The sequence below is a fragment of the Telmatherina bonti genome, assembly GCF_933228915.1.
Source record: "Telmatherina bonti genome assembly, chromosome: 20".
NCBI lineage: Eukaryota > Metazoa > Chordata > Actinopteri > Atheriniformes > Telmatherinidae > Telmatherina > Telmatherina bonti.
Window position 1 is genome coordinate 27,672,584 of NC_136618.1, and position 26,572 is coordinate 27,699,155.

General features: G+C 42.0%; 2 protein-coding genes across 7 annotated transcripts in view; one reads left to right on the plus strand and one right to left on the minus strand.

Moving 5' to 3' along the window:
• abi1a (abl-interactor 1a) overlaps positions 1–18,014 on the minus strand; it is a 63,437-nt gene extending 45,423 nt beyond the window's left edge. For all 5 annotated transcript variants that reach the window (XM_079260082.1, XM_079260085.1, XM_079260083.1 and 2 more), the window contains exons 1-2: positions 17,868–18,014; positions 956–1,123 (exon numbers count right to left, since the gene is read on the minus strand). In XM_079260082.1, the coding sequence (XP_079116208.1) occupies positions 956–1,123; positions 17,868–17,984 (285 nt within the window). In that variant the 5' untranslated portion in view covers positions 17,985–18,014. The remainder of the gene's footprint in view (positions 1–955; positions 1,124–17,867) is intronic.
• Positions 18,015–18,868: 854 nt separating this feature from the next.
• Positions 18,869–25,034, plus strand: acbd5a (acyl-CoA binding domain containing 5a). Of its 2 annotated transcripts, none has more exons than XM_079259420.1 (13): positions 18,869–18,953; positions 19,172–19,293; positions 19,555–19,675; positions 20,150–20,222; positions 20,331–20,448; positions 20,943–21,149; positions 21,245–21,436; positions 21,719–21,798; positions 21,889–22,087; positions 22,595–22,791; positions 23,564–23,623; positions 23,711–23,820; positions 23,902–25,034. In XM_079259420.1, exons 2-13 carry the CDS (start codon positions 19,197–19,199, stop codon positions 23,912–23,914), a joined length of 1,467 nt encoding a protein of 488 aa, XP_079115546.1. In that variant the 5' UTR covers positions 18,869–18,953; positions 19,172–19,196; the 3' UTR covers positions 23,915–25,034. The 2 variants fall into 2 exon arrangements, with proteins under 2 accessions (XP_079115546.1, XP_079115547.1); XM_079259421.1 differs by having other exon boundaries at positions 18,893–18,953; positions 19,145–19,293.
• The last annotated feature ends 1,538 nt before the right edge of the window (positions 25,035–26,572 follow it).

Below are 26,572 nucleotides of genomic sequence, written 5' to 3' on the forward strand. Positions count from 1 at the left end.
CTGCCTTTTAGATATACTTTTCCAGCATGGCTCGGATGGTTGTCATGGAGACCAAAGCAGCCAACAGCAGCCTGGTGACCTTGCAACTGGCTGAATGCTCCTTCACAAGATATTGCCTCGAAACGTGAAGTAGTGTAAATATGCCTTCTTATCCCTTTCTTCTTTCCTTCTCCTCCATTTCCATCCCTCTCTCTGCCTTCCAGCTCATCTACCAGACATCTTCCTCACCCTCTCTCAAACCCTTCAGCCTTTCAAGCCGTCCCTTCCTCCATTAGGAGTGAAATCTGACCTTTGGTGAATCCTGAAAGGATTTTTGACACTTTCAGACATTTTCTGCTGGAGGAACAAACGCAGACACGAGACAGACAGAAGCAGGGGAGCCGTTCCTCCCACTTCACCTCCAATCACAGCAAATCTAACGATTGTTTCGAAACTGGATTCACTCGTGAGTTCAGCTTGGTTCTAATCTATGCGATACCACATGGCAGGAGCTCTGTTTGATTTGTCTGAGCTCTTAATGACTTCATTGGATGAGCGGCTGGATTTACCTGCACATGGCAAAAGCCTCATGCAACGGTAAGAGACAGTCTACTGCAGACCACGTCCTTCCTTACTTCCTATGCTTATATTTCAGCAACATGTCAATCCTGATCTATAATGGATTAAAAGCTTAATAAATACAAAAACATAACCAAGTACTACATAAGTATCATGATGAATCTAAATGTTTTTTAAGCATCTACAGGAAAATGAGTGTATAAGAGAGAGAAACAGACCGTTATAAGTCAGAATTTGGTAAGCCGGATCGGATAAGCCAATAAAAGGAGGTATGGATGCTTCAGAGGGCCGCATGCTGTGACTGGAAACAGCAGCGTGTGTGTGAAAGTGAGAGGAGTGGGAAATGTGGGGCACCATTCTTCACGGCTGTACGGTCTGCGGTGTGTTTATTTCTGACCTGAGAGATGTGGTTGATGGAGGACTCCATGCGCCGCAGCTGCGAGGCCTGGATGTCCAGCAGCTGCAGCACGTTGTTGGCTAAGGCATTGATCTGGTAGGCCACACTGGCCAGGGACTGGGTGGTGTAGGCTTTGGTCTCCTCCAGTGCTTTCCTTTTGTCCTGGGCCTGTGCACAAATTAGGGAGAGAGGGGGAGGGGGGTACATGTATGAATGAATCCAGTTACTCTTAATGCCTCGTGACATTTGTATCCATCTTCTAGCCTGCATTCAGGTCAAGTTTGTGGTTGACTGAGGACAACAGATTAGATAAGACATCCAGTTGTCCCCCGTGTCTCTCATTCCCCAGACAGCATGATCCCTTTGGAGGAATTCAGATAATGTAACACATCCTGCAGCTGCCATATTGAATGCTTAAAGAGTGTGAATATCGTACAACTAGGGATGCACCGATACCGGTATCAGTAACGGTATCGGCTCAATACCGTGTGTGTGTGTGTGTGTGTACTCGTACTTGGTATTAATAAAAGTGTACCGATTCCACAGTAGTCAACCCAGTGCAGATGTGTTTAATGACATGCTTCTGACATGTTTTAAAAGAAATAAATACCTTGAATGTTAAAATGTGACATTATTTGTTACACTAAAAGCAAGATCTTTGTTTCAAAACCACACATTTATAGTTATATTTAGGTAAAATGTGCCAAATCAGAGTAAAACTTGTGGAAATTTTTAGATCTGTAATGTTATTATATTTGTATTGGTGAGTTAATTTCAGAAAGGATGGGTCATTTATTACAACCTAATGAATCCTACACAGTTATAAAAGCAATAATCACCATAGTCACAATAATGTTCACATAAACAGATTTGGTATCGGCAGATATTCATGTTTCAGATATTGGTATTGGATCGGAACTCCCAAAAAGTGGATCTGAGCATCCCTACACACAACAACACTAAACCAAATGACCAAACAGACAACGATATATGAATGAAAACATCTGCCAAATTCCAGTCATTTTTAGTTAATAAGTCAGAAGGTTTGGTCATATGTGGCGATATTGCATGTTGCTCCAACACGAAACAGTTCTGTGCACACAAGATCTTATTTCTTTATATTTTATCCACCGCAGACAGACTTTGCAACAGTTTTTCCGGCTTTCTGAAGATCTTTAGAAGTTTTTCTTGGACCATATTATGAATGGAAGAAGAACTGGACGGAGGTGTAAAGGAGAGATAAATCCTCTCCAGATCCCAGTCAGTGTGACATAATCCTGACAGAGGACTAGGACTATTAATCAGAAAGACCCTCAGTATAATCACCTTCCACAAAAGATTACGTCTGAAACGTATCGGCAGATAAGCGCAACGTCCACACAAAAGGAAAACAGAGTTCCACCACATCCGAGCGTTTCCGCTTGTACATGTTGTCATTCAATGCAAGTTGCAGACAAGTCGTGCTAAACTGGGAGTTATTCCCCTCCAACAACTGGATTAAGTCGACCATGTTGGATTTTTGGTTATTAAAAAAGGGGGGAAAAAAAAAAAAAAAGAATCATTGTGGAGACCTGAGATAAAAGAAGTTGCAGAGAAAGGAGGAAACGACGTTTAGCGCATGCTGCTGGCTAATAAAGTTATGTTTACCTAACATAACACAAACTAAATGTGTCATTTGCAATTTAGTTGTGTATGTCTCAGATGGGCTGACAGCGCAACGTGACGAGTTCAGTCGGATTTACTTCATGTTAGATTATATAGTTTGAGAAAAAAGAAGAAAAAAAAAGCAAGTTTTACTCTTTATAATAAATTCAGTGTGAGGCGATGCCTTTTAGTCTTCAATGTGTCCTTAGGAAAACTGCCTTTAATTACAGTTTTATATGGTTCTGTTAGATTTGTCTCAAAACAGCAGCGAGTCTGCTGCAGGACAGCTGGAAGATGGGGGGTTGTTTTCTCTGTTTCTGAATTTCTACTTAGTTTCTAAAGAAATATTCAAAACATTTTTATAATGTAGTTTTAAGAAAGAAGACCCCCAGGTCCAGGTTCAGGTCCAGGTTCAGGTCCTGTAGCCTTTTCCATGTTTTCTCTGACAGAAGTCCAGGCTGAAGATTTATTTACCATTTTCAGAGCAGACAGCATCTTGTCTGATTGACACGTCGTGGTTACTTTACTTTACTGCTATATTATTTAGTTAGTTTGCATCAAACGACAGAAATAAATAAAACTATAAGATCGATAAGAAGTAGGCATGTAATTTTATGTATTTAATGTTTCAAAACTGAAGGAATTACATGATAATTGTAAGAGAAGAGCTTTGACACATTCTTCCAGAAGCCTGGAGAAATATTCCCAAAGATCACTTCCAGCTCAACATGCTGCATCTCCATAAAACCCTGCACCCATTTTCCTGGCAACGCATAAAGAATTTAATGCAGAAATGTACTTAATCTCTTTTTGCTTCATAATTATATTTATAAACTAATAATAATAATACTAATTCTACTGCTACTACTAATAACTCTTATAGTTAGGATATGAGCATCTCCTGAGTTGGAGTCTGCATGTACGGGACCCAACTGTCCAGGTTATGCTCATTGCTCTTATAGTTATGGGTAGTCTAGCCATCCATTACTTATGTAGCAATGGGGATGTTACCTGATGCACTGAGAAGTACCTTACTCTATTTCTCTGATATATTAATATATAAATATATGCCAATATTGCCGTCTCTAACATATTTCTCTTTTTTTCCGCAGGTCTTCCCGATTAAGTGCAGTTGTACATATTGATCTGTCTTTCCTGTCGTCTCCACCCCAACCAGTCGAGGCAGATGGCTGCCCTCCCTGAGCCGGGTTCTGCCAGAGGTTTTCTTCCTGTTAAAGGGGAGTTTTTTCCTTCCCACTGTCGCCGCATGCAGCTCAGGATGGAGGATTGGATCGAAGTCATGACTCGATGCAATCAGTTGGTTTCTATTATAGGATATGTATGAATTGGATTAAAATTATGTGTATGTAAAGCTCCCTGTGACAACATTGTTGTGAAGTGGCGCTATACAAATAAAGTACAATTGAATTGAATTGAATAATAATAATGAATTTTTTTTCCCTGAACGGACTTTAGATCTGAAATCAAACCCCAAACTGCGACAGTCAGGAGGATTAAAACAGCAATAAATAGAAAAAATTAAACAAAGAAACAATAACAAACAAAAGCAGCAACAACATCAACAGCAATAAAAACACTAAAAATTAAAAAATTAGCCATCATAAGCTTTTATAAAAAAGGAAAGTTTTTAGTTCTTTCTTAAAAGAGTCTAACGTCTGCGGGGGTCAGAGGCGGTCTGGAAACTACCATATTTCTCAGTCTAACGTTCCTCCATGGTTGCACAGCAGCAACTAAACAATGCAGGACGGACAGGAACAACTAACAGCTGGTATTTCTGAACAAACATGTTCCCACCACATCGTTGTTTTCAAACGACTCCACGTGGTTTAAGCAGATCCGCAGCTCGTGAGAGGTAGAGGCACAGGGCTTTGCTTGGACTGAGCCATTATGTTTGATCTCCTTGAGCCCTGTCCTGCGCTCATCACTCATAAAGTGGAGTAGAAAAAACCCGGCTTGGAGGGGCCATGCTGGGCTCTGATGACAGGCTGCCAGAGCAGGAGGTGGGTGGTACCAGCAGAGGCAGAACAGCTGATTACTAGCTGTCTGGTTGTGGGGGAGAAAAGAGAAGAAAAGGCAACAAGAAGACACAACCAGATGATTGTGTCCCCCCCCCCCGTGACAGTGCGTTAACTAATCCGCAAGCAATCCATCCAGCTAAAAGCCTGCGACCTGGCGAGCTGCTTTACTGGTTAGCCTCGGCCGGGTGACGAGGTGACGATGTTAGCTGCGTTCCTCTTAGCAGAAATCAGAGCAGCAGATGTGTTGAGCGATAACAGCCTCGGGAAGGAGAGGATTCCTCCGGCGGGCTCAGAGCAAAAGGCCATCTGTTGATATGGTATAATCAGTTACACACACACACATGCAGACACTCGCAGTGGCATGCACAGCCCTGTGCAACAGCTGGAGGAAAACAGGTGAAACAACAAGAGGGCAATTTCCTAAACTACCCAGGATGCAGAGACATTTCAGCTGATTACTGAGCAACTCCTGCTCACCTGTGTACAACTACGGGCTTCCGGACACACGTCACACCGAAGATCTGCCGTGGAAGTGTTTTCTTTGTACCGGAACAATCCAAAATCCAGCTTCAGTGATGGACATACACTTTTCCGTTTGCCGTTTTTAATGTGAAAATGCCTGTTGCACGAGCACACTCAATATGTAAATATTAGGTTTGGGAAAATCGAATCAAAAAATCGAATATCGGGATTTTTTTGCTTCAAAATTTTAAAATCGACTTTTTTGGTTTAAAAAAAAAAAAAAAAAAAAAAAAGATTTTTTTTCAAATAAATAAAATGAATGTACTATAAAATTTTGGTCATTTTTCAATGTTTTTATTGATCTTTTTACGTGTCTTCTTGGGCATTACAGCAGCAGAATGATGGTCCGGCTACTGTGTTGTTCTTCATAATTGAAATAAAGAAAAATAACTAGCAAAAATTTGTTTTTAATTTACAAAAATCAGCAAAATCGAAGAATTGTGAGAATCGCGATTTAAATTGAATCGGCACTCAAAAAACTGAATCAGGACAAAAGCATATCATCCCAGCCCTACAAAATCTGATCTTTTTTTTTATTTCAGAACAGCCTCTGTTGTCAGATTATAAAGCTAAAACAATGTAATATTAATATTTCCATCAATATTGCAGCATAAAGGCCAGCCAAACGATCCAAACAGAATTCAGTAGTTTGCAGAAATAACACTGAGATCAACAGAAGCCAAGCCTCCACTCATCTTCTTGGCACTTTCCCAGCGATAGAGGACCTTCATTTTTGTCTTTTTCTGACAGACAAACAATTTTCTCATCACTTCTTGATCCTTGGCTGCTTCTGATTGGATCTTACCATCCATTTAAGTTCTCTGATTGGTCAAACATTTGACTGGAGGAGTCTCCATCATATTTCCAGGGTCAAAATAGAGATTTCTCAGCAACATAGTGGGATAACGATCTTTTTTTTTTTTTTTTTTTTTTTTTTTTTAACATTTTGCAGCTGGATTTTAAGCCTCCTGGATGGGATCGATATGCCTGGAAAACTTACGTAGACACCTGACCTGTAAGCTGTCCATCACAGTTTACCCCAAAGAGTTACACACCACCGTTTCAGAGAAAGTCTTTACAATGTAAAGTGATGTCAGCGCTCGGAGGCGCCGGTAAACTAGTAGACTTTCAATCTCCCGAAACCCTCAAACAAGCCATCATCCAGCCCAAGTGGAAGACAAGATGTGGTAACAAACGAACCAGCTTTACGATGACACTGTGCAGAAAGTCTGGCCTGAAGCTGCATTTAAATCTGCAGATGTAAACAGTGCAGAAAAGACGATCAACGCGCTGCAGTCTGTCGACACAAAGTGCAGCAGAGACAACCGCCACAATGAAGTCAGACTGATTTGCCGACGAGTCATCACAATCAGGCTGAAGCTGCCGTTTTATGGTTTACACGACTACAACTTTAAAGCACTTTAATAGACGGTTGAAGAAACAAATAGATTTTTCCTTAAATGAACTCCTCTAAGCTGCATTAGCCGGTGGAGATATGATGTGAGGTCAGCAGTGGGCGTTGGAGGGGGGATGCAACACTTCATGGCATCACTGTTGGCAGTGTTTAAGAGCCTCCTGCTCTAGTTACCGCCCTACAGCGCCCATTCATTGGCTCCTGCATCAGATATCGGTCGGCAAATCCTCAAACAATCTAGACCTGCTGTTCGGTTACCCAACAATCTGCGCCGACATCCATCTTCAGCGAGACGGAGGCAGCAGCACCGTAGTTATTCAGACAAATGAGGGCAAACGCTGCTGGAGACGTTCGCCAGGAAAGGAACAAAGTGTGTGTATGATCAGTGCCAGATAGCAGCAGCAGAGAGCTGAGTACACTCCACCTCAGCGGGAGGTGCAGAGAAACGAGGTGAGCTCTCAGAGAGCTTTAACGCTCCCGGGGCACTTTATCTCATATTTCTGAGCTGAGTAATGACTGAGCAGAAGACTACGGAGTATCCAGGCAGTAGCAGACAGGCTGTCAGCACCTCAGCTGGGATATAAAAGAGAGTACAGAGGAATGCGAGAGCTGCATACGCACAATAAACATGGAGCTGGGAGCTGAGGCAAAGGAGATAATCAAACAGCTGCACGACCGCAGCAAAAAAAAAAAAAGTGGCGCGGTGCAAAAGTGTTGCAGGAAATCAGAACGAAGAGGGAGTGGCTGCCAACGTACGGCGATCCATCCAGTCTGACAAGATAACGGCCAGAAACGCTTCCTGGAACAAGACGTTGGCTTTCTTTACTGTCAGGCCTGTCAGGCTGCTTGTCGGGCGGGGGTCAAACTTCTTCCCCTTTAGAAGCTACATAAGCTCAGTTTGATTTTTAACCCTTTCATGCATACACAAAAAAAATAAAAAAATAAAAAAAATGTGACTGTTTAAATACAGCATTTTACCTCTAGACATGTACAATGATACTTTTTTGTTTATTAGTGATATTTAGAATTTAGCATGAATTATTTCAATGTATTCTATTTATAAAATAATATATAATTATAATTATATAATGTATATTTTCTATAAAATAAAGCTGTATCATTTCCTTTTCCTATTTATAACAGTGGCAAACAAGCATAACTAATTGCATTATGTTCAGTTATATTATATACTTATTTATTCTCCAGTGAGTGGAAACATTTTGGATGACTCACTAACATCTACTCAAGTGGTTTATTTACAAAAAATACCATCCTCATTCATGAATATCTATTTTAAAAAAGCTTGTAAATAGGTGTCTCCTATACAGCCATTATGGATGAAAGGGCTAATGAGGCCAGACTGCAAATATTGCAATAAATCATACACTATAAAGAAAACATCTACATTTTTCTCTTTTAGCCCAAAAAAGTGAAATAAAGTTATCAAGATGTTTACATTTACACACACACACACACACACACACACACACACACACACACAGTTTACATTCATTTTCTATATATATTTATGTCTTTATATATTACTATCAAAACAAAATACTTATTTTATACATAAATTTACAAATATTTATATGAAAATCATAATATTTCTAATTGGTTTTGAACTTAACATAAACATTCATATTAGCCTAAATAGGATGGATGGATGGATGGATGGATGGATAGATGGATAGATGGATAGATAAATAGATAGATAGATAGATAGATAGATAACAAACACACACACACACACACACACACACACACACACACACACACACACACATATATATATAAATAAGTAAAAATAAACGAGGTATCTGGAAATGAAAAATCCAGTAACTTCTGGAAGTTATTCCTAATATAGAGACATGTACATGTCCAAATGAACACGCTGGTGGGCGGGGTTTGGTCCCTGGGCCACACGTTTGACACCCCCGGTAAAGAAGGTCAAGACTTCCTCCCAGAGCATGGAAATGGTTCAGGGGTCAGAGGAGCGGTGGCTGACCCTCCACCCAAAAGTCTGAGCAGAACTAAGAAAAGCACATGACTAACAGAAGATGGAAGTCAACAGGTCGAGACGTTTCACTGAATCACCCAATCAGAAGCTTGATTCTGGGTTTGCCTGACAAACCGACGAGCTCCCGTTTCTTCAGAGGGGGAAGTGTCCTCAAACACACCAAAGTAAAGTTCAGGAATGTTTGGAATTCTGGAACATCATTCATCCTCAAACTTCCAAGAGCTCGAGGGTCTCTCGAGGGTCGCCCCCATCAGAGACGCGCCTGACAAAGCTGTCAACATGGGGAGCAAAAGCTACGAGCAGAGCTGCTCCGTGCAGAGCAGAAAGAGCGTACAAGTCCAGCTGGAAGGTCCTGCAGCTCACATGGCACTTTGCTCTCTGTGATGTATCGACCGCTGACGGCTGCAGAGCAGACAAGGAGAGATACTCGACACGGGAGGCAGGAGAGTCGCTGTTCTGCGGGATGTTGTATCGAGCTGAGGCCTGACGCCCAGCAGCTGATTGGCTGAAAGCTGCAGCTGATTAATAAGGAGTTACAAGACAGACGTGTGGAGGATCTGACCGAGCGCATCGTGCCATTTCCTGATTATCCAGTTCTTCCTGCCGCAGCAGACGATGATATACTCTAAAACCAAATGGAAGCGAAAACTAATGGCAAGCTGAGACAGACTACTTTATCATCTAGCAAACGCCTCTGGATGAAGGAAGTGTGCCATTTTCTTCCTCTGCTTATCACGTTCCCATGTTGTTTTAAGTCTGGAGAAATTAAAACTGAGTTATAAAACGTCTTACATTACAGAGAAAAGTCAGAGAAAAACACAAAATGACAAATAATCTCTTCAAGTTTCCAGATGTTGCCACTTCCTGTCAATACTTTGATTTTTTTCAATGATCAACCTGCACATTCAAAAAATATTTTGGTAGCATTTGTTGTCCAGAAATGTGATTTTTATTAATATAACTTACATATTAATTGAAGATAACCATTAAAAATTCACTTTATTTGTTAAAATGCTTTAGCTAGTTGCCTCTGCTTTAATATAACCACAATGTTTAGGAGGGTTAGGACAGTTAATTTCTTATAGAAGCTTCATGAAGCATTTTTTTCTGCATCTTGTTCGAAATGATACAAAATAAATATAAATATCTCTTCACTACTACAATGGATGTAAACTAGGTCTCAAATGAAAGCCGTGACGTGTTGGAATCAAGAGACATGTTACTTTGCCAGTCAATTCAACTGGAACACAGTAGGAAAGTGAGTAGAAAACCACATTACTTTGAGTAAAAACAGGGGGATAGCTGCCCAGTTCATCCAGGAATAAGTAAAAACAGGGGGATAGGTGCCCAGTTTATCCAGGAATAAGTAAAAACAGGGGGATAGGTGCCCAGTTTATCCAGGAATAAGTAAAAACAGGAGGATAGCTGCCCAGTTTATCCAGGAATGGGTGAAAACAGGAGGATAGCTGCCCAGTTCATCCAGGAAGGAGCAAAGTAATATCTGACGAGAAACCGTGCAAAACAGAAGCTAAACAAGGGAACCAGAGTCGTTTTCTACATGTTTAATAAAAGCATTACGTAGGTAAACCCATCAGCGCATGATGATGAAGGACATCTCAATCATCAGTCAGGAGAATGGAGGGACAGCCTCCCAGCAGTCTCAGACTATACTTGAGGGCTGCTTTCCAACAGGTTTTCATGTTTCCCTGGTCCAGTACACCTGACTGCAATTACTGGGTTCATTGGGAAGAAGTTGCCAAGAAGCTGTTTGATCCATCTAATTTGTTTCAGGTGTGTTGGACAAGACAAACCACGGAAACCTGCCGGATAGCGGCCCTCGAAGTCTGGAGTTTGAGACCCCTGCCTGGGAGACTGCACGAGGATCCAGAACAAAGATAGAAGATCACACGAGGAGTGAATACTTCACTATAAAGCCTCCTTCATCGTCATGGAAACTGCAGGACCGTCATGAATCATCCCAAACTTCGGCAGAGACGGAGGAGTTTGGGATGAGTCTTTCTCTGAGGTGGAATAAAACGTTTTTTTGCAGAACTTTCATCCCAAGTCAGACATCTTTATTCTCAACAGCATCTCTGCTTTCATGACACCGTGTGTGTTTCGTTCTCTTCAAGCGGAGAAATGATCAGAAGATCTGGAGTGGACAGCACTATTCTCATGATGTTGCACATGGTTTAGTTTGTATGCACAACGCTAACCATTAACTTTGAACCTTTTTCTTCCTACAGTTAAATCTGCACCCACCTATTTCCTCCTAAAACCCACGTATTCCTTCTGACACCCACCTATTCCCCCCTAAAACCCATCTATTCCCCCTAAAAACCCACCTATTCCATACTGACACCCATCTATTCCCCCTAAACCCCCCCCCCCCCCCCCCCCCCATTCCCCCCATAAAACCCATCTATTCCCTCTTACACCCACCTATTCCCCCCTAAAACCCATCTATTCCTCCTAAAAAAACACCTATTCCCCCTAAACCCCACCTATTCCCCCCTAAAACCCATCTATTCCTCCTAAAAAAAACACCTATTCCCCCTAAACCCCACCTATTCCCCCCTAAAACCCATCTATTCCTCCTAAAAACCCACCTATTCCCCCTAAAACCCACCTATTCCCCCCTAAACCCCCACCCATTCCCCCTAAAACCCACCTATTCCCCCTAAAACCCACCTATTCCCCCCTAAACCCCCACCTATTCCCCCTAAAACCCACCTATTCCCCCCTAAAACCCACCTATTCCCCCCTAAAACCCATCTATTCCTCCTAAAAACCCACCTATTCCTCCTAAAAACCCACCTATTCCCCCTAAAACCCACCTATTCCCCCCTAAAACCCATCTATTCCTCCTAAAAACCCACCTATTCCCCCTAAAACCCACCTATTCCCCCTAAACCCCACCTATTCCCCCCTAAAACCCATCTATTCCTCCTAAAAACCCACCTATTCCCCCTAAACCCCACCTATTCCCCCCTAAAACCCATCTATTCCCCCCTAAAACCCATCTATTCCCCCCTAAAACCCACCTATTCCTCCTAAAAACCCACCTATTCCCCCTAAACCCCACCTATTCCCCCTAAACCCCACCTATTCCCCCCTAAAACCCATCTATTCCTCCTAAAAACCCACCTATTCCTCCTAAACCCCACCTATTCCCCCTAAACCCCACCTATTCCCCCCTAAAACCCATCTATTCCTCCTAAAAACCCAACCTATTCCCCCTAAAACCCACCTATTCCCCCTAAACCCCACCTATTCCCCCCTAAAACCCATCTATTCCTCCTAAAAACCCAACCTATTCCCCCTAAAACCCACCTATTCCCCCTAAAACCCACCTATTCCCCCTAAACCCCACCTATTCCATCCTGACACGAGGCAGAAAACATCACCATACGTTGTGCCGACATGAACGCAGACAGACCACGCTGGGCTGACAAGAATGAGACGGGAATGTTTAAGGAAAACCTCAAACTGAATCCTGCAGTAGGACATGAATTCTGAAGCCGTCCTCCTCCTCTTCCTCCTCCTCCTCTTCCTCCAGCAGGACAGATGGAGGCTGAATGAAAGGCCATAAGGTCTCTACGACCTTGAAGACCTGCCAGCACAGTATTAAATATTCCTCCAGTAAGTCAGAGATGGGACACAAAGTGGACGTTTGCACACAAAGGAAACTCATGAACCTTTACTGAATGACTTGTAAACTGGTTCAACCAGACACGAGGGTAAAGACGAACGTCTAACTGGGAAACAAAAGCATTTCCTGTCTGCTGTGTTTACGTTCTTCATGGTTTCAGCTAAAAGGCAGAAACTATGATGTCAGCGTTAACCTCATTTCCAAAACACTCCTAACTTCTCAACCCGAGGGTCAGTCTGAGCCAAACCGAGCCCAGTCCGCTGTAGCGAGGAGTGACAGGTGGCTGAAAGCATGAATGGGTCTGGCTGGTGGGCCGAGAGCCGCCAGGCCTCCCCATGTGGCGAGGGAAACCAGGCCACTCCGCTCAGACTGGGAGAGAGAGGAGGAAGGGCGGGAAATGAGGAAAAACGAGGAAAACGAGGACCCGGAACGACCCAGAGAGACACCATGTTGAGAAAAAAACTTCATATTTATCACTTCAGGCAGAACTGGCCTTCTTCCAGTGGAATAAACTGGCACGAATACTCCTGGGACAACAGCGCAGAGCAGGAATAGCAAGGTCACATGACCAGGAAGGACATCTCTGCTTCCTCTGTGGTCACATTCCTTATCGATGCACATCTGAGATGAGCCTGCAGTTTAAAAACGGCTCATCCAGAGGAGTGATCATCTATTCCGGTTCATATACAGCAACGCACCGGGCTCTTCTATGCAAATGGAAAAACAAGTGGGCACCATGCTGGCTCAGCAGGCCGAGTCTCCAGTTCCCTTTCCGTCCTCGTTGTTAACCGCCTGCTTAACGCTGATGCCACATCTTTAGGCATCATGGGAGTTTTCCTGCAGCCTGAACAGGAGCAGGTGTGCATTATAACACGGTTTTACCACAAAACTGCAATAAAAACGTTCAGAAATGTCTGCATCCATCCAAAACCACAGATAGACAGGCGTTAAATCTAAACATCTTTCATTTTTATCCGATTATTACTCAGGTTTTATTTACATAAACCACCAGTTCAACAAACCAAGATATGAATAAACATTTTCTTATCATGTAGATTATTTACTGATGTGAATGTCTGAGAAAAGATCATCCTGATGTAACGCTGTCAGACACCTGCTTTACTTCTCCATGTTAAAAGACTCAGGTGTGTTATTCTAACTGGAACTAGTCCAGTCTGGAGGATCCTGCAGATCAGCCTGCGGTCGCCTGCTACACCTGCTGCTTTCAGTCTGCCGGGGAAATAAGAAAAGCTATAAACTCTTATGATAAGGATGTGTGTGTCTTTTTTTTTAAACACGTGGTTGTGCAGAAGTCTCCATTCGCTGACGGAAAACAGGAAACAGATGAAGTTATTTACTGAAATCTGAACAGACGTTTATGGAAACACAGACAACCCCGACCGGCTTGGTTCTTCTAGTTTTACTTCAAACTTATTGAAATATTTTGAAGGAAATCTTGTCCAGATGATTAAAAAGTTCTTGTTTGGATGTTTTCTGCTTTTTGTTCAGTTCTCTGTCCAGATGATCCCACAGAACTTCAGTGATGGTTCTGGGCTCTGGACGGGATTCATCAGACCTGCTGTCCCTGATGTTCGGTCAGTTCTGGTGTCATGTGACCTACCTCAGCCCCCCAGCCAGGAGGATTACTGATGACCAGCAAGCAGGCGTAACAGTCCGTACTGGTACTGCACCAGTTCATCGTTTCTGTCTGGAAGTGCTACCTGCTGTGTTTCAGGGGAATTTCCATCATTTTTAGTAGGGGTGGGAAAATCAAATCGGAAAAATCGAAAATCTGGAATTTTTGCTTCGCAATTTAAAAAAATTTTTTTTTTTTGGTTAAAAAAAAAAACTTTTTTTTTTTTTTAAATTGTTTTTGTGGGTTAAAAAAAAGGTTTTTTTTTTTTTATTAGAAAACAATTTTTTTAATTTGATTTTTTTTATTAAAAAATAGATTTTTTGTTAAAATAATTTTTTTTAAAAAATCGATTCTTTTATGTTAAAAAATTGTTTGTTTTTTTTCAAATAAATAAAAATCATCCACTATAAATTTTTTGTTGTTTTATTGTTTTATTGATCTTTTTACTTGTCTTCATGGGCATTACAGCAGCAGAATGATGGTCTGGCTGCTGTGTTGTTTTGTCTTTATTGAAATCAAGAAAAATGACGAGCAAAATAAAGGGTTTTATTTGTTTTTAATCTACAAAAAAATCAGCAATATAGAAGAATTATAAGAATTGCAATTTAAATCGAACCGGCACCCAACTAATCTGAATCGAATCGGGACAAAAGCGTATCGTCACAGCCATAATTTTTAGGCAGTGATGTATTTTAGTGCAGCCAGTTTTAAGGTAGAGCACACCAGCAGCAACTACAAGCAGACTGCTCGGACAATTTGGAACCTTTTTTCTACATTTTGTGCCGTTTCTTGTGTGAAATGCATCAAGTGGGCTGCCTTTCTAAATACAGGAACGGCAGCCTTTCCGAGTCAAACCCGTCTAGTTTATAATGTTTGCGTGATGAAAAACCATGACTGTCCAGCTGGGTTGTCAACCACAAACACTTACACTGGTTCATCCTCTGAGTTCGGACTTTCTTTTAAAGACTGAAAGACTCAACGTGAAGTGACTTAACAAACAGAAAATATTCTTTTAAGAACAGCAGAAGGTCTGGCCTGAAAATGAGCAACAAAAAAAAAAAAGCAGCAAATATCCAAAGACGTCCTTCTGAAAGCCTGGAGAGCAACTGATTAAAACCACTTTAAAAGATTACAAAAAACCTGCTTACTTGGAAGCAAAATGTAAAGAAACGAGAGATGGCTCCACAAAAGCTCTGCAATCAATAAGAACAGCACGAGCACAGCCTTCCCCGTGTGTCCTGCTTGCACGGCCAGGTGGCCTACTTTGCATATGTGTGCGTCCTTGTCACAAAGGTTAAACACACTTGCATTAATGAAAACAAGAAAGAAAAAAAAAAAGTCAAGGATACAAAGCTAAGGAACAAGTTTAAAGGTCAAATCCTGCACAGATCCGAATATTCTGAAAGTTAGAGGCTGAAAGTCAAGCAGCGTTTGTGGCTCTATTCTTCAGCCACTTCCTGACAAGGAGAGGAGGAATTTCCAGGGAGCCAATCTTCCCAGTCAGCAGGGCAAACAGGAAGCATATCTCTGACCTGTCAGTGTGTCATATGCCACACACACACACACACACACACACACACACACACACACACACACACACACACACACACACACACACACACACACACACACACACACACACACACACACACACACACACACAGAGGGGGTTGAAAACACCGTTCTGGCCAAACAAAAGTCCCCACAAAGTTTAGAAAGAGAGTCAGAGATCTTTCACGGCCCGCACCATCTGCTCCGGCTCACTGAGCTGCACGGCAGTCCGTAACAAGACGGCCAAGCCTCGGTGACAGAAACACGCAGGAAGAGAAGAATGGATGCAAATGTGGAGGAGGAGTGCTGAGAGGACGAGCCGGTTCAAGCTGAGGCATGTTGATGGGAGCGCGGTGCGCTCGGCAGCTCTGTATGCACTTCCATCAGAGGCAGGGAGGGCTTCTGAAAGCAGCTCTGCTACCCCGACACAGCGACAAACACACTGAAAGGCTTCAAATCCTGCTCTCAGCGTCAGCACTTGGAACAAGGACAGGACAGAATCCAACAAACACGCAACAAAACTTTAAGTTGGAGCTAAATTTACATCAAATACTGCAACATTTCCCAATCTAAAGATGCCATTTGAAGATGCTCTTGTGCCTTTTTTTTTTTTTTTTTGGAACATTTTACAGCTTGTTAGTTTGGTTTTATGCCTAGTGTTGCTATTTTTGAAGCCTCTTCTGCAAAACAGATGATTTGTGAATTTGGTCTAAAAGAAATCACATTTACAGACTATAAATGCACCTTCTGTTGTTACAGGAAGCTTAACTACACCAGTTATCTCCTATTTCGCCACAGAAACACATAGTTAATGAATACTAAACGGCTAAACACTAGAGCAGAAACACAAACTCTGCTTAATTAATATTGCTCTAAAATATCAAGTATTGCAACTTAACAAGGAAAAACAGGACAATTTCAGTCCAACGCACAGTTTCCACGTGCAAAAAAAAGACAGAGAGGCTACAAAATCTTACTGATAACTATCCAATTTACATCTTTAAGAATAACGACAAATCAGGACAAACATTTGGACAAAGTATGAAAGTCTGATCAGCAGCACAAAACCATTAATTCCTGTTGTTTGCTCAGAATAATACACACTAAATACATTTCAGAACTTCAACTCTGCATTGTTGTTAAACATGAACCTCCACGTTTTTACTTCATATCGTGTCCTGGTGAGAAATCCGACTGCAACGCTGTAGTTTCATGTTACAGCTGGCTGAGGGTGAATCCAAAACAAGGAAACTCCCACATCTAGTGCACCACTGTGTCATTTCACTACATGATCAGCAGATCTAGATGTTAAAAGCGCGTCGGCATGAGGAAAACTACACCCAACTCAGGAAAGCTGTCCTGTGTCATCTGAGCTTCTCCCAAAGACATGCAAAGAAACTAAATTACAGGGAGTCCTTGGGGAGTGAAGCTGGAACGGACACACCCTCTGTTGCTGATATGGTGGGTTCCTGTTAGAAAAAGAAACGCTTGTGCACCATGATGTTTGTCAGTGTGATTTAGTGGCGCGCCACAAATGCTGCTGCCTGAAAGTTTAACAGGCAAAGCCAGTCAGACTTTGTGAACATGTACTATAATAAATGTACAGTAGTTCATCAGCTACAAAAAAAAACAAAAAAAACAAACAAACAAACAGGCAAGTCTGCAGAAATCTGAGCAAACTAAATAAACATAAAGGAGGGGGAAAAAAATGCAATATCTCCATTTATTTACCAACCAGCTGTGACTTTACATTCCTTCTTCTGTCTCACATCACATCCAACACAAGAACCCCTTATTTATTGTACATCAAAATAAATGTTCTTACAGATTTTCATGTACACATTCTGCATCATAATAAACATAAAATAATGCATCAATAATAAAAGCCATCCGATTGCACTCACTGAAATCCCAATGGAGACTTAAACTGGTTTTTGTGGCATTTAATGGTGAGTTTAATGACTTCCTGAGATGTAAAAGGCTGCTGTTACATATTTGTAGTGAGTTTACCACTAAATCAAACATAAAAACTACAAAAAAAAGTGCAGCAATTTTCTTGTTTCTGGTTGATAATTCAGTTTTTCTCGGCGTTACGTTCACTGTCCTGCTGTAAAACTCAGGCCTCTCCATCAGCAGTGAGAGTGGGAGCAGTTTTGAGCCGATCCAGTGCTGTAATAAAAAAAAAGTACACACCCTCTGTGTAAACTGACTAAATGTGATCAATGCTGGGGGGGGGGGGAAGCAGAAGATATCCAAATGTCCCACAGCCGTGAAAGCCCCGTCATCAGATTGTTATCCCAGCTCGGAGCTTTTACAGCTCATTTCATGCCAGAGTTTCTTTATCCACATTTCCTGTCCGAACAAGCAGTCAACCCGCAGTTTTTCGCGACAAAAGGCGGACAAACAGAGATAACGTGGTGGATAAGTCACTTACCTGGACATAATTGTTCTCGCAGTAGTCGGCTACTCTGGTCAGGTTTTCATAACTCTCCACAAGCGCTCTTTTACCGGCAGGAATCTCTTCCTCTAACAACATTTGTAGCTCTGCCATCTTACATCTCTCCGCAGAGCCTCCCTTCCCTCTGCCTTCCCTTTGATTGAAACAGCCACCAGCCCCGCTCTGCCTCAGAAAAAAAAAGAAAAGTCCTTTGCCTGCTATTGTGGGATTCCTGCCCTCGATTTGTCGGAACTTCAACACAAAGATCGTATCTTGTATGACAGAGTCACTCAAATGCTGTCCAGGGCACAACTACATTTTTAAACTTTTGAACATGAAACATATTTTAATCTGAAGTAATTACAGTTAAATTAATTAAAAGAATTTTATGTATATTTTTGTTTAATCTTTTAAATCAACCGTACTGTTTTTGCTGGATAGAAAACATGAAGAAAGCGGGTGTAGAATAGATCAGAGAATTGATTAAAAAATTTTGAATGAAAAAACTAACCTAAAAATAATGTCTTACACATATTTCAAATATTTAAAACTTACTAAAATAGCCAAGTGCTAACTTATTATATATTAAAGTGCTTGGATTGGCAAGTAAATATTCCACGCAGGAAGCGGTAGCGCAAGTTTTTGTACTCGAAAAGAAAAACAGAGTAAGACCTCTTACTTTTACAGCTTTTCTACCTATCAAACTTCCAGCTAAAAAAAAAAGTTGAATGCGTAACAAAGCATTATGGGAAGTGTAGTTCAGGACAAGGACGAGGTCTGTAATATGTTTAGTGGATGACATTTAAGTAACAGAACTTCTGATAACTTTAACATCTCCTTATTTTTTTGTCCACTGAATAAACATTTCGTGTTCCAATTCAAAGCTGGCTATGCTAAGTAGCTTGGATCTACAGAGAACAGCTCGCGCTGACGAGGAGGATTGTGGAGTTTGTAGGAATTCGACACAGAACTACAATTCCCAGAATGCACCCCTGCCTAGCTTTATATGCTGTTCATGGCGTCTGGCCGAGAACTGAGGACAAGTCGCCTTCTGACGAACAGATAGGCCGGATAATTTAAACGGTGAGTAAACTCATTTAATAGCTTCCCCCTAAATAAAAAAGTGTTGTAATAAATATAACATTTTGCATAAAGAATGGCGTAATTGGAGCCGTGTCATACGCGACACCGTGTGTCCTAGATACGCCTCCTCCTCCAATTGGTAAACAAAACTGATGCTATAACCTATATAATGTGTGTTTGTTGTGTTACAGTGGTTGTTGTGTGCGTGCTGTCTGCAGGTATTGTGTTAGCTGGAGTGACACCATGGAGGTGGAGAGTGTCAGCCTGGAGGAAAAGAGTCGTGTAACCCAGCTGAGGTTTGAAGCCGCCGTGAAAGTGATCAAGAGTTTACCCCCTGATGGTGAGTAGACACACAAACCAGTCTGTTTTAGTCTCTCATGCCAGTTTAACCAGTAACAGACAGACCTGGTCAGGTGCAGCGCAGCAGCTTGTGCGATTTAAGTAATCCACTTTACTATTAGCCAAGAGAGCAGACTTGTCCCCCTGTGCCAGTATGAAAACAAACACCTCACAAAGCCTGCTTTGCACCTCGGCCTTCATCAATATGCCAGAGATTCACCTGTAGCTTATATTTCTTTTTGTATCAAATTTATTTCCCCAGGTCCCTTTCAGCCCTCCAATGACATGATGCTAAAGTTCTACAGTTACTATAAACAAGCCACCCTAGGATCATGCAACATACCCCGTCCTGGCTTCTGGGATGCAGTTGGCAAAGCTAAATGGTGGGTAGATTTGTTTGATTTTCAGATGTTGCGTTGAATATTAAGATTGAGATCATACAAAGCAACACTGTGCTGGTTTCCAGTGTTCACTGATAAAAGCTTAAACAGTTCGTCGGGACTCTGCGGACAGTGTTGCATCTAAACCACCTTGACTTCCAGCTGCAAAACAAGATACAAGAGGAAAAACCCTGTGCAGTCTCAAGTTGTGCTTTCGGTGATCTTTGGCCTCAGTGAAATGTGACTCAGACTCGAGTCTTCTTACCCAGCAAAGCATCTGATTTAGGGTTGGTTGTAGTTTCTGATGACTGGTGACCCGCTTTGACCCACAGCTTGCTGGTGGTGCACCGACCTCAGATAAACTGGCTCTGTTGACAAAACTGGAGCACAAAAACAAACAGTTTCTGCGTGCATGTGTTCTTTTTACTTGATAAAATATTAAACTGTGCGTTTCCGTGCTTACTTCCATGCTGACAGGGATGCGTGGAATTCACTTGGAGATATGTCGAAAGAAGAAGCAATGGCAGCTTACGTTGATGAAATGAAACTGGTATGTTTACAACTTCAACTGGACTTTCTTTTAAATAAAGAATAAAGACTGAGTGATATTTCAGCACTCTAATCTTAAAATCTCTAATGTTTTGATTCTGATGTGCAGATACTGGAGGGCATGCCCATGACCGACGAGGTGGAGGAGCTCCTGCGGGTCCTCGGCCCGTTCTACGAGCTGGTCGATGACAAGAAGAAGATCACGCAGATATCAGACCTGAGCACAGGTAGGTTTTATTCCTCCTCTTAGGTGTTTTACGTTGTCAGAAACGGCATTTCGGACCTTAACCTTTACATTTTGCTCCTCGCTGTGCGCTCAGCCCGTTTGACTCAGTTTGCTAGGCAACTGGAAGGCAAGTATATGATTGTAAACATGCAGTGTGTTGCTGTAGTCTGGAATCTGTCTAGTGTTGCAGCTCCTATGCTTCAACTGCTTATTAGCAGATGTGATGTGTGTGTGTGTGTTTTTTTTAATAGTGTTAAAAGAGCTTAGCATATATGAGATCTCCTATATCTTTTCATTAGATGCAGATAAAGTCAAACTTTATCTGTGCTGAGTGAATGAACGGAGCGTCAGAGTTTTTGTTTGGTTCCAAGCATCACCTTGAAATTTGTAGCCGTCAGCCTCATGCAGACATAAAAAATGCTTTTTCTTTTTTTAAAAATCCAGATGGTAAAGGCTATTAGGAATTAATGAGCTTGTCTTGTTTTTCCTGCACAGGCTTCGGCACCATGCTCAATTCCGTCTCTTCAAATAGTGTCACAAAGAGCATTATTAGAAACATGGAGATGAACGGCACTCTGGAGACTCGACCCGCCAAGCTAAAACAGAAGGAAGACATTAAACAGGAGGATTTGGATGAGGAGGAGGAGGATGAGGAGGAAGAAGAAGATGATGATGAAGAAGAAATAGTGGAAAATAGAAAAGGTAACTGAGTTTTGCCCTCCTAAAACAGGTGGGAAAGCTATAAATGACAAAGATTTTCTCATTATTTAAGCCTTTTTTTTTTTTTTTTTGTTCAGACAAGAAATCTGCAGCTTCACAACCAAAGAAGAAGAGCTCAACAAGGAGACACAAAGCACCCCTCTCGAATGGTAAACTAGCAAACGGCGTAGCCCATCTGACGAATGGGAGTCATTCCAGAGCCGCCCTGAACAGCGACGACTCGCAGGAGGGCTCGGTCAGCGAACCTCTTCTCAATGGACATCACGCAGGTCGGAAAAACAACATGTTCCATTCCAGCTCTGTTGTGTTTCACCTCCCAGCATACCCCCCCCCCCCCCCCTTCAGCCACGCTCGCTGCCTGCGCTTGTGTTTTAGCGCACCATGTGACCAGATAATCTGCTGAGCTTCATTCCCAGAGCTGCTGCAACACAACCCTCTCTGAATCTTTAACACTTTACGCATCAGCAGCTCCTGGGACCGTTTTAATCGAGTAAATTAATTGCTGTTTAATGCAAAGACTCAACTGAAGTGAAAGTTGATTTGTGTTACAGATGCAAGAAGCAACCACCTGGCCAGTGACTCAGACAGCGAAGTCTACTGTGACTCTGTGGACCAGTTTGGCCAAGAAGAGGCAAGCGAGAGCTTAAAAATAAACACGCAGATGGATTGTGTTTTGTTAATTATCCCCCTCATGATGAATGTTGCTTTACATCTTTTCCAGAACTCTGAACACAACCGCTCTCTGGACGAGCTGGATGTGGAGGAAAGTCACGTCCTCTTGCCTGTAGAGGAGCTGCAGGAGGAGGTTCCCCAGGCTGTGAGGTGTGGTGGGGAAGATGGAGAGGCAGGTGGATCGATGCTGCAGAGGTCGAGGCTGAATGTGGACACATCTGGAAGCTCCTCAGTCCGACGAGGACGGGGTATGCTGGCGATTAGCATCACAACCTTCATTTTATTGTGTTCAAGATCTCAATACAGGCGGTCCTCGGTTTACGAACGAGTTTGTTCCTACCACTGCGACGTAACCCAAAATTCCACTTGAGTTAGATTTTTATCCCTAAATATACCCCGTATCGCCCCGTTGATCACAAAATAACCATCTAAATACACGTATTATACATCATATTAGTAGAAAACAGTACAGGCAAATAAAATACACGCCGAGGCGTCGTCTCAGCCTCCGTGTTACGCGTCATAAGAGCTTATATGGACCCTGGTAACTTCGCAACTTGATCTATTTTTTTTATTTACATTTATGTAAATAAATAAATGTATGTCCTTTTGACTTTAGAACTGTGTGACTGAATGATAATCTCATTTCTTATTGATTTTCAGTAAACAGTGTATGTGGTCAATAATATGACTAAAACAGTGCAGCTGAAACACATGAGAATATGTCACCTAATCAGGTCATGATCCTTTTATAGGCTCCAGGTCTCCAGGCTCTGGATCTCTGATGCCCATGCACAGCGGTGGAGATGGCGAGCGGGGCCACTGGGGGGGTGCGGTAACGCCCAGCGGGAGCCTGAATGAGCAGATTGTTGTGGCGCTGGCCAGACTGCAGGAAGACATGCAGAGTGTTCTGGAGAGGCTGCACAGCCTGGAGGCTCTAGCGGCCGGCCAGGTCAGCTACAGGAGGGCAACAATCGCCCTAAAGTCATAGTTAAACTACTTGCTGGTGTTTTTACAGCTTCACACACACACACACAGTTTAACATAGATTTAAGAGAATTAGAAGGAGATAGTTCTTGACTCTTGCTATAAGCCTTATTGGCTGTTTTGGAGCCAGATGGGACCATTTTATGACAAATGGGGTAGAAATGGTGCAAAATAATGTTTATTTAATCATTGGTTGATTTTTAGACAGACCACCAGTACACTAATCAGAAGGATATGACATGTTGTTAGCACTATAAGAGAGAGTTGGACTGTTTCTGGATGCGAGTCAGAGATGTTGGTATTCCCTTAAAGTGTGTGTCCTCATCGGCTTTACTCTTCACAGCTAATGTCTGCATCCTAAGTTTGTTTACAGCCAGTGCTAAACTCTTAAAAGTCTGTGCTTTGTGAAAGTAACGAAATGGTTTAATAAAAAAAAATGTTCTGGAGATTAAACCAAAACCAAGTAGCAGTGTCTCGTCATTATTAACGGTCCTATTAGTATTATTATATGAACAAAGCCTGACTGTCATCTGACTGTATTTAATGCTCATTTTCCACATCTGCCAACCAGCTTTAGTAATTAGATGGTAAACATTGTTAAAATGATGGTTTCTGTGTGTGTCTGAGGCAGTTTAAGGCGCACGGACGGCACTTTGGTCGTGTAAACAGCCCGAGGTTAAACCTACAGCTACAGTGTTTGTTTTAATGTGAACTGAACTCGCTTGTTGCCTTTTCAGGCGAGATCAGGGGCTCTTTCACCTACCTTTGTTTCGCCTCCAATGAACAAGAGGAGTCAGGTAAATGGCCTGTTTATCGTTACAGTGAAGTCTAACCTAAATAAAAATGTTTTTAATAACTCTGATTTTCTCTGAATTCCCTGAAAGAAACCGTCCTGGTGGCCTTTTGACATTTCACCTGCCAGTTTGGCCTTTGCTGTTATCTGGCCTTTTGTGGTGCAGTGGCTTCTCCGCCTGTACATGCAGAGGAGGAGACGGTAGGATTCCACAGAACACACTCGTCTCTTCTCTCTTCATGCTGGAATAATTTAGCATGTCTTTGTCCTCCTTTTCAACAGACGCATCAACTGATCCAGCTCTCAGACACCCCCAGGCACAGACGATAGCAAGTCGCTTAAAAGTCTTTATTTGGGCTGCTAATGGCTCCCAAGTCCTCCTTCCTCCTTCCTCCTCCTCTTTCTCCTTAGACTCAAGGACCTGTAATTTGCTTTTGCACTATGAAGAAGGCACCTAGAGTAATGAGCGAGAGGAGCTTCAGCCTCTCCAGTGAGTTGCACTGCGGATGTAGAATCACGAATGTACGGGCCTGTGATTTAACAGCGTGTTGGAGCTGGAATCTGTCAGAAACGGTCTGCATTAACAGGTTAAATCTACACATGCAGCACGGTTTGCGTGGCTGTAGATCGACTACAGAAGCTTCATGGTTATTTCTGTAACTCCGGCTTCGTCGGATGAAACTGTCACGGTTCGCTGTTTTAATTAAACGTTGTAGTGACGGTAGTGAAGAGGTGAGGATTGAATGTAAATGAACTGAACTGAGATGCTTTTTATTAATTCATTCAGAGACTAAGCTAGTATTTATTGCATTACATTTCAGCTTTATGTTGTCTGTCCTGCTTCATATCAGTCTGTGCTTCAGGTCTGGGTGGTCTGAGTTTCACTTCTTTATGTTCCTAATAGAGAAAAAGTGCCTCCAACATCATAAGGTACATTTATACCGTAGATTCTGGCATTATGATTTCATTATGTGTTCACATATTATTGTAGCTGTCGCAGGTCTGGACCAAATTAGCATTAATCGTGCTACTCAGAGAGCCACGAGGCAGATATCTGATGATTAATATCACTTGTTTGTGTTGGTTTTGTTGTTTTTCTGTGTTGTCATTCTAATGCGTGACGTAGTAACATGTTTGATTGTTTGTGTAAAACATTTGGAGCGATGGAAATCATTTTGCTCTTTGAAGATTGTGTACAATAGCTGTACAGTTCAAATCAAATGCAATATTTTAATTGCACCCGTGTAATAATGTAGATAATTATATTTACAAAGGTTGGCTTCTGCGTTAATGCTGATCCTTTCAGAGCCGTTATGTTTTAATATAAAAATTAAAGATATAAATTTTTAAAGAAGGATACTAAAGCTTTGGCACCCTCTCTGCCTGTGCATGGAGAGGGTCTGCATGTGATCACCGCTGACTAAAATAAAGTTTTAACAAAGCAGTTTATGTTTGTTCGCATTATTTCAAATATGCAGATGTTTGGGAAATTGATTAAATGTATTGGTTTTCTTTTTTTTAATTCTGTAAGAATATTACAAACCCACACACACACACACTCAGCAGCTACTTTGTTAGATACACATTGCTTGTACCAGGTCAGACCCCTAAATGTCCGTCAGAATTTCCTTCAATCTTCGCATCATAGATTTAACAAAGTGTTGGAAATATTCCTGAGAGATTTGGTTTCACGTTGACACGACAGCATCACAGCTGCTGCAGCGACTGTACATCCACGATGAGAATCTCCCGTTCCACCACGTCCCAAAGCTGCTCTGCTGGATGTGGAGGCCGTTGGAGGACAGTGAACTCATCGTCATGGTGGAGATGATGTGAGCTTTGTGACATGGTGCATCATCCTGATGCTGGAAGTTTCCATCAGAAGATGCTACACTGTGCTCAGAAAGGGATGGACATGGTCAGCAGCAGGACTCAGATAAGCTGAGGTGGTTAAAACATGCCATGTTGGTACTAAGTGACTCAAAGTGGGCCAAAAGATGCACCATTACACCAGTAGCAGACTGAACTATGGATCCATGGAGACTCATCAGACCAGCAACGTTTCTCCATCTTCTATTGTCCAGTTCAGGTGAGTCTGTGTGAATTGTAGCCTCAGTTTCCTGTTTGTAGCTGACAGGAGCCGCACCCGGTGTGGTCTTCTGCTGCTGGAGACCATCTGCTTCCAGGCTGTGTGTTTCAGAGAAGATGTCCTGCATATCTTGGTTGGAACATGTCCTTATTCAATAACCTGTTGCCTTTCCATCATCTCCAGCCAGTCTGTCCATTCTCCTCTGACATCAACAAGGTCCAGACAACTTCTGCTCGCTGGATGTTTCCGGAAACCCCCGGAGACGGTTACGTGAAAATCCCAACAGATCAGCAGTTTCTGAAATACTCAGACCAACAACCATGCTGTGTTCAAGGTCTCCTTTTTATGTACGTGATTACATGTGTTGAGTTTCTGCCATGTTTAACTGATGAGTCTTAATGAGCTCCTGCACAGGTGCGAACAGGTATGATAGTTTGTAAAGACTTCAGAAAACGGATCAATCTTTGTCCTGAACAGTAAATGTTGTTTTAAAACTGTATTCAAAGCCTCAGATTTTATTACATGTCTATATGGAAACATGACATAAACCATCAGCTTTCTATCATGTTGGGTTATTCATTGAGAAAATTGATCTTTAGTTAGTTTATTTCTAACAAATGAAAGAAAAAAAGAAAAGAAAAATATATGTACACACACGTATATACATACATACACATGCTAATTAAGAAAATAATAAGCACAAATATAATATGAACAATAATAATTCCTCATCAATTTCATAATTAAACAAATGCGTGAGATAAAAGGAGTTCGAAAAAGGAGTCTAATATGACAAGTCTTCTGTTGCTGGTCCTAAACTGTGGAATGAGCTCCCCCTCCACATTAAACAAGCTTCCTCACTGT